The sequence below is a fragment of the Mus caroli genome, unplaced genomic scaffold, assembly GCF_978045245.1.
Source record: "Mus caroli unplaced genomic scaffold, Mus_caroli_1 scaffold_2, whole genome shotgun sequence".
NCBI classification, from domain to species: Eukaryota; Metazoa; Chordata; class Mammalia; order Rodentia; family Muridae; genus Mus; species Mus caroli.
Window position 1 is genome coordinate 51,273,990 of NW_028227257.1, and position 11,295 is coordinate 51,285,284.

The 11,295-nt window shown below is 45.4% G+C and overlaps 1 protein-coding gene across 2 annotated transcripts in view; it reads right to left on the reverse strand.

The window, feature by feature from the left end:
* The window catches only part of Mertk (MER proto-oncogene, tyrosine kinase), a 105,088-nt gene extending 94,040 nt beyond the window's left edge, over positions 1–11,048 (reverse strand). Inside the window, exon 1 of one of the 2 annotated variants that reach the window (XM_021155563.3) lies at positions 10,832–11,048. In XM_021155563.3, the coding sequence (XP_021011222.1) occupies positions 10,832–10,889 (58 nt within the window). In that variant the 5' untranslated portion in view covers positions 10,890–11,048. Of the gene's footprint in view, positions 1–4,557; positions 5,006–10,831 lie in introns of those variants that run through there. The other variant, XM_021155562.3, reaches the window with a different exon arrangement.
* Between the last annotated feature and the right edge of the window lie 247 nt (positions 11,049–11,295).

The following is an 11,295-nucleotide window of genomic DNA, read 5'->3' on the forward strand; positions in this document are numbered from 1 at the left end:
CAGATACAAGCCACAACGGGGAATCCATGAATATTTATCACCTCCCAGAGAGTTTCTTGAGCAGTGTGAGGACAGAAAGCAACTTCAGCTAGTGTGATCCCAGTTCTAATATTTGCCACAAAGACAGCCTGTTCTTGCTTGTGAAACTCCTCATCAAAGCCATAAAGGAGGCCGGCCTGCGGTTAGTAGCTTTAACTAGAAGGCTTAAGATAGCAAAGCAACATTTTCTCCAAAACAAACAAGGCTTTCCTTTGTGTGTCTAATGAGGTGAGAATGTGGCTAAGGCAGAGCCTACCACGCTTAGGGTCCCTGGATGCAGAGGTAATTAGAGCTTGCAAGACCAAGCAGCTCCAGGGTGCCCAACCCATGGCTGAATGTGGCTGAAAGTAGCTATGAGTGCAAACCAAATAAAATTGTATACTAACTTTAAACATTATGATATGTGTGTGTGTGTGTGTGATTTTGTTTGATAACTCGATTGCATGTTTTCTGAGTGTGAGTAAGCCCTACATGTATTGTAATTGTCAAAAGGTTGGATATACCCTCCAGAAAAGGGATCTGTATCAGAGAGTTTACCTAAGTGTACACCTGAGGCCCATCAGTTGTGGACAGTCCCTCCAGAGGGGAAACTGGACAGGAACTAACTCTGTATGGACCACATCATGCGGGGCTAGAGAGCACCTCTGAAGAGGCCAGCTGAGAAATCCTGGAAGGTTCTAAGTACAAAGAGACACGTAGGCACATCAAATGAATTGCTGTGGGGGTGGGGGTGGGAAGCATTGTTGGGGTAATGAAATAAAATGGGAATATCTTGTTTTTGGATATAAAACTTCTTGTGTATGACCTTGACCTACATGTAGTAGTTTGAATATACTTGACCCACAGGGAGTGGCACCATTAGGAGGTATGGCCTTGTTGGAATAGGTGTGGCCTTGTTGTAGGAAGTATGTCACCGTGTGGGTGGGCTTTGAGGTCTCCTAGTGCTCAAGCTCTGATCTGTGCAGAAGAGACCCTCCTTTTGGCTGCCTGCAGGAATCCTGGGTGCCTTCAGATCAAGACTTGTTAGCTCCTCCAGCACCATGTCTGTCTGGATGCTGCCATGCTTCCCACCACGATAATGGACTGAACCTCTGAAATTGTAAACCAGACCCAAATAAATGTTTGCCTTTATAAGACTTGCTTTGGTAATGGTGTCTTCTCAGCAATAACCCAAACTAAGACAGAAGTTGGTCCTGTCTAGAGGAGCAGAAGTATAAGGATGAATCTTAATTATCTGGAATAGCCTTTATAATTTCCCGGTACCTTCTAATTCACTAGCACCTTTAGCTACTGAAACCTCTCTACTCACTCTCTCCAGAGAGCTCAAAGAATATAAAAGGCCCGTGGTGAAAAATTATATTTCAACCTTGTAGAGGTAAATGCCTTTGTGTTTATCTTGATCCAACAATTGTGAATGGCAATGAATTAGGTGGCCTTGTATATGAAACTCTACAGTTTGGAGGGAAGTAAGGAAAATGATTTTGCTGCTTGGTTGTTCTTAGCATCTCTGGATAAGCTGATAAAGGAATGAGATCCATGATAAACTTGACCAGCTCCAGATTCAAATAAACAATCTAGAAGTTTCTAGGTGTGCTCTTGAAGAGAATCTTCTTTCCAGCAGCCATAGAATTCAAGTTGCAGAAAAATCAAGCCAAAGACCTCATAATAAGGGTGGGTGAATTACAGTGATTAAATTAAATCTCAGCCTCAGAGGGTGTCAGCAGTTAAAGTAAGGGCATTAACTGGCAAAGAATGGATCCTATAACTTGGAATGGGAATGTGTGGGAGGACCCTGTTGAAGCTGAGAACTTCGAACCTTTAGATTCTCAAGGGTTTATCTCACCTAAAGCAGTAGTACCCTCAGCCCCACCCTTGAAATATTACTCTTTTCACCTGAAGAATATAAAGCCTTCACTATCTGATAAACCAGCAATGATTTTCTCTCAAGAAAATGCCAGGCAAGACAATACTGGTGTTCCTCAAGGTCCACCAATAGACCTATAACCAGACTCAAGGCAAAGCAGACCCATAGCAGAGAGATAGGAAGTGTAGTCCACTAGGAAGTGCTTAATGAGTTTGCTAGTACATTCAAGCAGAAGTCTGGGGAGTATGTGTAGAAATGGATTTTAAAGGTATGGGATAATGGTGGAAGGAACATAAATTAGATCAGGCTGAGTTTATTGATATGGAAGCTCAATTGATTAAAATAAGGTGTCAGAAGTTTGTTTGAATGGTTGGCTGAAAGGTTTATCAAAAGACAGCTTTCAGAAAAGAAGTTGGAGACGCCTGATATCCCTTGGCTTAGTGTTGATGAAGGGATTTTAAGGGAAATTGCGCTGCTGGAGTGGGTACGCTGTGTAAAACCTAATCCTCTATAATGGGAAGGCCAGAAGCTATGCCCTTCACAAATCCTACAAAATGCAAACTGTTGAGAGGGGCACCGGCACATTTGAAGAGTTTTGTTGTTCCCCTTTTCCTTGTGCCAGACCTTAGGGTTAGAGATGCTGCTGTTCAATTGGATGAATTAAATGCAATGGATTTAATTGGGCTCTGAGGTAGTGGGGCCAGGTGGCAGCACTGAATCGCCAGAGGCAAGGTGATCGTAGTTATCATAAAGGGCAACATAGACAAAACACTGGACATAATGTCCTAACCTGTAATGAATGCTCAGCACAGGCAGGGTGAATTTTATAATGGCATGACTGGTAGAGACCTTTGGTATGGCTAATTACTCATGGTGTTTCCAGGCATGAAATAGACAAGAACTCTACTGCATTTCTGTTTGATCTGTATTATCAGAAAGATTCTCAAACAAATGAAAAAAGTTACACTGGATCATGGCAAAAGGCAGTCTCAGCCAGTGAGTCAGTTTTCCAGGCTTGAGCCAGTTTGCAGACCGCCTGAATGAAAGAAAGGGTGGCTAGGTTCCCCTGAGGAAGGATCTTGGTAAGACACCTAAAAGTTTTGCTGTTAGCCTTTCTTCAGTTCTTCCTTAGAGGGACCTATGGCCTTTTACAAGGATAAATGCAGAATGAGGAAACAGAAACAATCGGGGGGGGGGGGTCTCTTGGATAATTTTGTTTGTTTGTTTTGTTTTGTTTTTCAAGACAGGGTTTCTCTGTGTAGCCCTGGCTGTCCTGGAACTCACTTTGCAGACTAGGATGGCCTCGAACTCAGAAATCCGCCTGCCTCTGCCTCCCAAATGCTGGGATTAATGGTAGGCGCCACCACCACCTGGCGGATACTGGTTCTTTAACTGATGCCGATTCCGGGAGACCCTAAAAAACACTGTGGCCCACCAGTAGGGGTTTATGAAGACCAGGTTATTAATGAAGTTTTGGCTAATGTCCCGATTCACAGTAGGTCCAATAGGACCCTGGACTCACTCAATGGCTATTTCCCCAGTTCCAGAATGTATAATTGGGATAGATATACTTAGAAGTTGGCAGAATTCTTATATTGGTTCCCCAACCTGTGGAGTAAAGGCTATTTTGGTTGGGAAGGCTAAAGGGAAGCCTTTAGAGTTGCCTCTGCCAAATAAAACAGTGAATCAAAAACAGTATCACATACCTGGAAGAACTGCAGAAATTAGTGCCACCATCAGTGGCTTGAAAGATGCAGGGGTGGTGGTTCCCACATCTCCCATTAACTCTCCTATCTGGCCCATGCAGAAGATAGATGGGTCATGGAGAAAGACAGCTGACTATCAAAAACTAAATCAGGTAGTAACTCCAATTGCTGTACCAGATGTAGTGTCCTTACTTTGGTACTAAGAGACCTCAAAGTCTAGCTACACAGTACAAATTTCCTCCAAGAAGGTAACACCTATTCAAAAGAGGCCATATCTTCTAACAGTGCCACTTCCCATGGGTCAAGCATATTAAAACCACCACATTACACAAAGGCAACATCTCTGTTTTTGGCCTTTTTCTTGCCTCTGCCCCATCTGCCCCTCTACCACCTCAAGACTTGCAGAAAATCCCTTTGATCGTTGAGTCAAATGATGATAAATGAACAGGCAAGAAGGACAATAACATACTTTGGAGGTAAATGTAGATTTCTTGATGAGATCATTAAGATATATTCACCCTGCCTTCATCACTAAGATACTGCAACCTGAGGAGATGACCCAGATGAAGCTGTCTGGGACTTCAAGTACCCACACACCCACTGAGCCCACCAACTGACAAGAGGTCAGGGGAAGGGGACCAACAGGCTTCCATCTGCTCAAAGTTGGAAGTGAGTATAAGGTCCCCACAAAACCAGAGCTCTTGCTTTGGTAAAGGACTTCCCACCTAGCACAAGCCAAGGGATAGACTGAAAAGCCAAACAAACCACAACAAAAACTAGACCCAGTGATCAAAAACAGCCTCGCTTGATAAGTTTCTCAGGATTCTTAGTCCCTAAATGGAGCTCACGGATCGGAAAGGATCTACCCTGCCAGGATGCATCTTAAGTGTTTCAGCTGCAGGCAAAAGAGCAGGCACAATGAAGGGGAACCACAGGGTACAGACTTACCTAAGGACAGGGGCTGATGAATATCCAGCGTGAGAGAGGAGAGACTGGGTCTTCCTCCTAGCCAGCAGAGATCACTGATAGCACCTGCCATCAATCGAGAAGCAAGACGGCACCCAGGACCTACCTTCCTCCCTACTTTCCACAGCCCAATCTACTACACACAGACCCTCATATCTGCACAGAATTAACAATGCTCGTTTTCTTGCTGAGGCCACCAAAGGAAAGGAAAGACCTAGATTCGGTCACTTAAAAAGCCGGAACCAGAACAAATAAAACAAAACAAAACAAACCCACACCCATTTTGGCACAGAGCTACATAGGAAAAGTGGAGCCAGAATTGGACCTCATTTTTGTGCCTTCCTGTGAGGCACATGACAGGAAGCTATTCCTCTGGCAAGTCAAGCCTCTACTGCCCAAGGAAGGTAGGGGGCAGGAGTTGCTAGTGCCAGTCTCTACTGGGAAAGCCTGCTCCTAGTTGGGTATTTTATTATTTTAAAGATTTATTTATTTCATATATGTGAGTACACTGTAGTTGTCTTCAGACACACCAGAAGAGGAAGGGTGCCAGACCCCATTACAGATGGTTGTGAGCCACAATGTGGCAATTGAGAATTGAACTCGGGACCTCTGGAGGAGTAGTCAGTGCTCTTACTGGCTGAGTCATCCCTCCAGCCCTCCTAGTTGGGTTTTGGAAGCAAAATGCTAAAGGGCGTAGCAAAGGACTTAGGAACCCAGAGTAACCACCCCACAGCCTCTTCACCAAATCACTGCAAGGAAGGAGCATGGGAAAACAGGATCTAATATAGTTCAGGGTGGCCTCAAACTTGATATGTAGCCAAGGGTGATCTTGAACTTCTTTTTTTTTATTATTTTATTTATTTTATTTATATGGGTACACTGTAGCTGTCTTCAGACACACTAGAAGAGGGCATCAGACCCCATTACAGATGGTTGTGAGCTACCATGTGGTTGCTGGGATTTGAACTCAGGACCTCTGGAAGAGCAGTCAGTGCTCTTAACTGCTGAGCCATCTCTCCAGCCCGATCTTGAACTTCTAACCTTCCTGCCTACACCTCAGACTTCTGGGATTATAGTTACATGTCTGTGTGTGTGTGTAATTGTAAATTTATTATTACAGAATTTCATACTTGTATATACTGTATTTTGATGATATCTACCACCCAAATCCCCTCTTTAACTCCTCCTGAATCCCCCTCCCAAGTTCACATCCTCTTTTTATTTATATTTTAGAGCTTACGCTGAGTCTAATTGGTGGTGCAGGTATCACATGAGTGTAGGTCCATCCACTAGAACATGGGCAACCAAGAGCCACACTCCTAAAGAAAATTGACTCTCTCCTCAAGCAGCCATCAGCTGCCAATAGCTCTTCAGGTAGAGGTGAGTCCTGGTGAGCCAATCTCCATACCTGACTTATGCAGTGCTGAGCATTTCAGCCAGGGTATTGCTCATGCTAGACAAGCACTCTACCCAATGGAGCTGAATCTTTTACCCTCATAGTTCAAGGAAGCATTGAGGAAGCATTCCAGTAAAGAAAACAAACAAACAAATAAACAAACTTCTACTCAACATCTTTTGTCTAGGAAAAGGAATTGCCCACCCCAAGTCTGCAAGGCTAAGTACCAGGGAGCACTATTGGTAATTACAGCACTAACGGTTCAGTATTTACAGTGTGCTGTTTGCTCATCTCATCTTTTGAGGATGTCCTAGTTTGCTTTTCTGTGGCTGTGATAAGAGGCTGACCAAATTCAACTTGGGAAAGAAAGGGTTTATTTGGCTTGCAGGTAGAGTTAATCAGATCATCAGTGGAAGCCAAGGCAGGAACCTGATGGCAGGAATTGCAGTAGAAGCCAAGGAGGAATGCTGTTTATTGGCCTGTTCCCTTGGCTTGCTCAGCCCAGGACCACCTAGCCAGTAATGGCTCCATCAACAGTGGGCTGGGCCCTTCTTCATTGTTGAGAAACCTTGCTATTAAGGTGGTCTACTATGACCAGACAGCTCCTTGAGCTTGGCCCAAAAATGGAGTGTAAGACTCCCTTTTCCAGCCGGGCTTCTTCTTCTCCACTTGACCTTGTGTGGGGAGCCTGACCCCCACATCCTCTACCTGAGGAATGTTAAGTAGTCTTTGGTGAAATTACAGGTTTCATCAAATTACTCCCTTTCTCTCAATAAGAACCTGCCCAGCGAGCTCCTGGGATGCTTCTCCATGCAAATGAAGCATTCCCAGTACCTTAAGCCCAGCCAATGCACACTCACCCTGAAAATCCTTTCCCACACTCCAAGGTTCAAAGAACCCTGGTTCACCTCAAATAAAGAACACAAGCTGTGTCACTGAATCTAAAAGAGAAGCCACACCTCCCCCCCCCCCCACCTCCCAGGCATTCACAGCACGACCAAAATCCTGCTGGCATGTCTCCCAGGGAGGATGTGGAATTTGGAACCACACTTCATCAATTAGCAATTAAGAAAAGACCCCAATAGATATACCCATAGGCCAATCTTCTGGAGCTGACCATCTTCATCCTAGATATGTTTAGGTTGTGTCAAGTTGACAAAAACTTACTCTATGAAAACGTCCTGCTGTACCAAAAATAGTCTAGGGGTTATTTCCTCCATATAGACGAGGGAGGTCCAACCCAGAGCCATGTGTTTTGAGTTATGATGAAACTACAGATCTTAAACCGAGCGTGGTGGCGCATGCCTTTAATCCCAGCACTTGGCACTTGGGAGGCAGAGGCAGGCGGATTTCTGAGTTCGAGGCCAGCCTGGTCTACAAAGTGAGTTCCAGAACAGCCAGGGCTACATGGAGAAACCCTGTCTCAAAAAACCAAAAAAAAAAAAAAAAAAAAAAAAAGAAAGAAACTACCCAAAGTCAAGGTCCTCGGAGAAATTCATTTAATTTTTTTTTTTTTTTTTTGGTTTTTGAGACAGGGTTTCTCTGTGTAGCCCTGGCTGTCCTGGCACTCACTTTGTAGACCAGGCTGGCCTCGAACTCAGAAATCCGCCTGCCTCTGCCTCCCGAGTGCTGGGATTAAAGGCGTGCGCCACCACGCCCGGCTCTAATTTTTTTTTTTTAAATCAGTTTTGGGGACTGGGGAGATGGCTTGGTGGTTAAGGGTGTGCACCACTCTTGCAGAGAACCAGAGCTCTGTTGCCAGCACTCTCTTTAGTGGTCTCCAACTTCCTGAAACTACAATTTCAGGGGCTCAGACACTCTCTTCTGGCCTCTTTCGGCACTGGGCATGCATAGGTGCATATACATACATGCAGACAAAACACTCATAGACAAGAAACAAAAATCAACAAATACTTTTTTAAAGCTCTTTAGTGCTAGGAAGGTGACACAGAGGTGGTCAGAGCAGCAGCAACCAGGGGGAAATGACTAGAAATGAGTCAAGGGTGGTGGGGTAGGGGAGGCTCTGTGAGGCTTTACAGGACCTGGAAATCTGGCAAGGAATAGGAAGCCATTGAAGGATGTTTCACTTGGGGACAACACAATTGGGTTTGTTATGAGAGCCCGCATCTGTCTGTCGTGTGGGGAGTGGCTAAGGTACATGAGTGTTCAATGTCCCAACTCATCTTTCCTACCTCGAAATCTGTTGTGACCACTAGCCCTCCTTCCAGAACTATCTAGAGATTCTTTCAAAAGGTAAAGCTTAAAAACCTAATTTTGAGTGAGTTCCAGGACAGCCAGAGCTATACAGAGAAACCCTGTCTTGAACAAAACAAAACAAAACAAAACAAAACAAAACAAAACAAAACAAAACAAAACAAAACAAAACACAAACCTAATTTTGAGCTGGAGAGATGGCTCAGTGGTTAAGAGAACTGACTGTTTTCCAGAGGACCCAAGTTCAATTCCCAGCACGGCTCAGAACTCCCTGTAACTCTGATTTCAGGGACCCAGTGCCCTCTGGTTGTCTCCTTGGGAACTATGCATGCACATGATGCACAGACACACATACAAGCAAAACACCCATACAGATAAAATAAAACTTTTTAAAAATTAAAGCACAATTTTGTTCATTCAAAAGTGGTTATATCGTGCTCACTATCTTAAAGAACAAAATTCATTCACTTATTTATTCAAATGAACCCTGCTTACTTCCAAAAAGCAAGAAGGGTCACTTAGAGTTCTTGGAAAAATGTTTATAATAAGTAGGAATGTCTGTTTTTAGTGTCAATTTAAGAAATCGACCATTTTAGCCGGGCGGTGGTGGCGCACACCTTTAATCCCAGCACTTGGGAGGCGGAGGCAGGCAGATTTCTGAGTTCGAGGCCAGCCTGGTCTACAAAGTGAGTTCCAGGACAGCCAGTGCTATACAGAGAAATCCTGTCTCGAAAAACCAAAAACCAAAAAAAAAAAAAAAAAAGAAGAAGAAGAAAGAAAGAAAAGAAAAGAAAAGGACAAAAAAGGACCATTTTAAAAGCCGGGTTTGTTCTCAGGGTTCACACATCTTAGTCACAGACTAAGTCATCAGACTGGCTTTGTTTCTACGAACTTTCAAACTTCTCCTTCATCCTCTTTCCCTATCTGACCCTCCCTAGGGACACTGTGTGCCCCTTATACAGCTCCGTCGCCCTCCTTCCCACTCCCCCCACACCGTGGTCCAAATCAGGGGCCAAATCAGAGAGGAAAGACTGGGATTCCTGAAACATGTTCTCAGCAGCTCCAATTCAGGTAGAAGAAAAATTGAGAAACTTTCATTCTTTCTTAGCGTGCATTTTAAGCCTTTCTACTGTTGTCTAAGTCTGTCAGCTACAGAACTTCATCACATGTTTTCAAAGCATAGAAAATAAAGCATAGCAGGGCAGTGGTGGCGCTCGCCTTTAATCCCAGCACTCGGGAGGCAGAGGAAGGTGGATTTCTCAGTTTGAGGCCAACCTGGTCTACAGAGTGAGTTCCAGGACAGCCAGGGCTACACAGAGAAGCCCTGTCTCGAAAACAAACAAACAAACAAACAAACAAAAACAAACAAACAAACAAACAAAAAAAAAGAAAATAAAGCATAGATTTTAAAATATCAAACAAAAGCTTTGGTTCCTATCACTCTTCCCATGCTTATCACAGTCACAGCCTCCAAAACAACATATGGCCTGCCAGGGTTAGTAGCAAAAGAATTCCGGACTTGCAGCGGGTTATTACGAACAGTCCTGGCAGAAAGGCTGAGGAACTTTTGAGGGTTTAGCAATGGAGAATAGAGTGGTCTCAGTTCTTTGCTCGTCTTTGGCTGTTGATGTTTGTTGCAAATTGTCACGTTGCCTCAAACTACAAATTGCTTATGTAATTTAATTGTGGGAAAAAAAAAAAAAAAAGCTCATTTGAGCAAATGAACTTTGAGAGGAAAAACGAGGTTTGTAACTAGACCATAAACCAAACTTTCCGGGTAGTCTTAAAAGACAAACTTTAGTCTACCAGATTCAAGATCAAAGAGACAAAACTACACTCCGAATAGAAACAGATCTTTTAGGGCAGGAGCAATACCTGAAGGAGCAATACCTGAAACGTGCTTGCTTATAGTAGTCTTCCAACCCTTCCCGCGTCTATTTCTTTTTCGAAAAGCCTTGTTTGTTTTTCCCCCAGCAGTTTCTTTACAAAGTGCCTCAGTGTCCTCTGTTGGAGGAACCTGCCATACTTGTTTGCGCTAATCAATCCAGCATGTCAAACTGAACCGCTTGTGAGAGCACTTGTGGTCTGAGCACTTGTTTGTGCTACCCAAACAAAAAAGATTCCGCTCCACAGCAATAATAGTGAAAGGACCGTATCGTCCCCCTCAGCTTTTTGCGGGCTTCTTACACTCACAGGCAGGCTGTCCCTACAAAGGAGGGCCAACACAATGTTCAGCAGAGCCCAGGGGAGAAGCCAGAACTAGTCTTTCCCTGGCGGGACACCTAGCCTCCGTGCAACGCCACGCGCGAACGGTGACATCCAACTTTTGCAGCTACTTATTGGTTCACGGCGTAGAATTACCTTGGAATCCTCGGTCTATGACTCGCAGAAACCCCGCCAAAGCTTGGCAAGGCGAGACAGTGTTGAGGGTAAAGTTCTTGGTGCATGCCACGCCAGACCTGAGCTGCATTTCTTAAAGGCTCAAACTTCGCTGCTCCCAGAGCGCCCAACCTGGCTCGAGGTCTTTCTCTGTGGTAACGGGAAGCTCTCGGTGCCCATCGGTTCTACTAAGACTTGCACCCCAGGACCCTCTACAGCTCGCTGGAATGAGTAGCAGCTCCCGGAGACCCTGCAACCCGCACTCACCTCCACTCCAGAGCGCGGGTAGCAGCAGCAGCCCCAGTAGCAGTGGGGCCAGAACCATCGCGGGGCCACAGATCTGGCAGTTCTATCCCGACAGATGCACGTATCCACCAACGTCCCAAACTCGCCGGTCGCCGAGCGCGCGTGCGAAGCGCCTCAGTCCCGGCCGCCGGGGCAGCAGGCGCCAGAGTGGCAGCGCGGAGTTGGGGCTCGCAGGAGTCTTAAGTTAGAAGAGGCGGGCCCGGGGCTCAGGCCCGGGAGGGGCCAGCAGGTTGGAATGGACAGGGGCGGGAAGGGGGAAGGGCAAAGAGAGCAGAGAAGGATGGAACTGGAGGAGGGGGCGGGAAGGGGAGGATCTAAGGCCAAGCCCTAGGGAGGGTGGAGGGGCGGGGCAGAATGGAACTTGGGTCAACTCCAGCAGGTTAGCTCCTGGCTTGAGTGTGTAGGAAGACTGGAAGGGAAGTGCT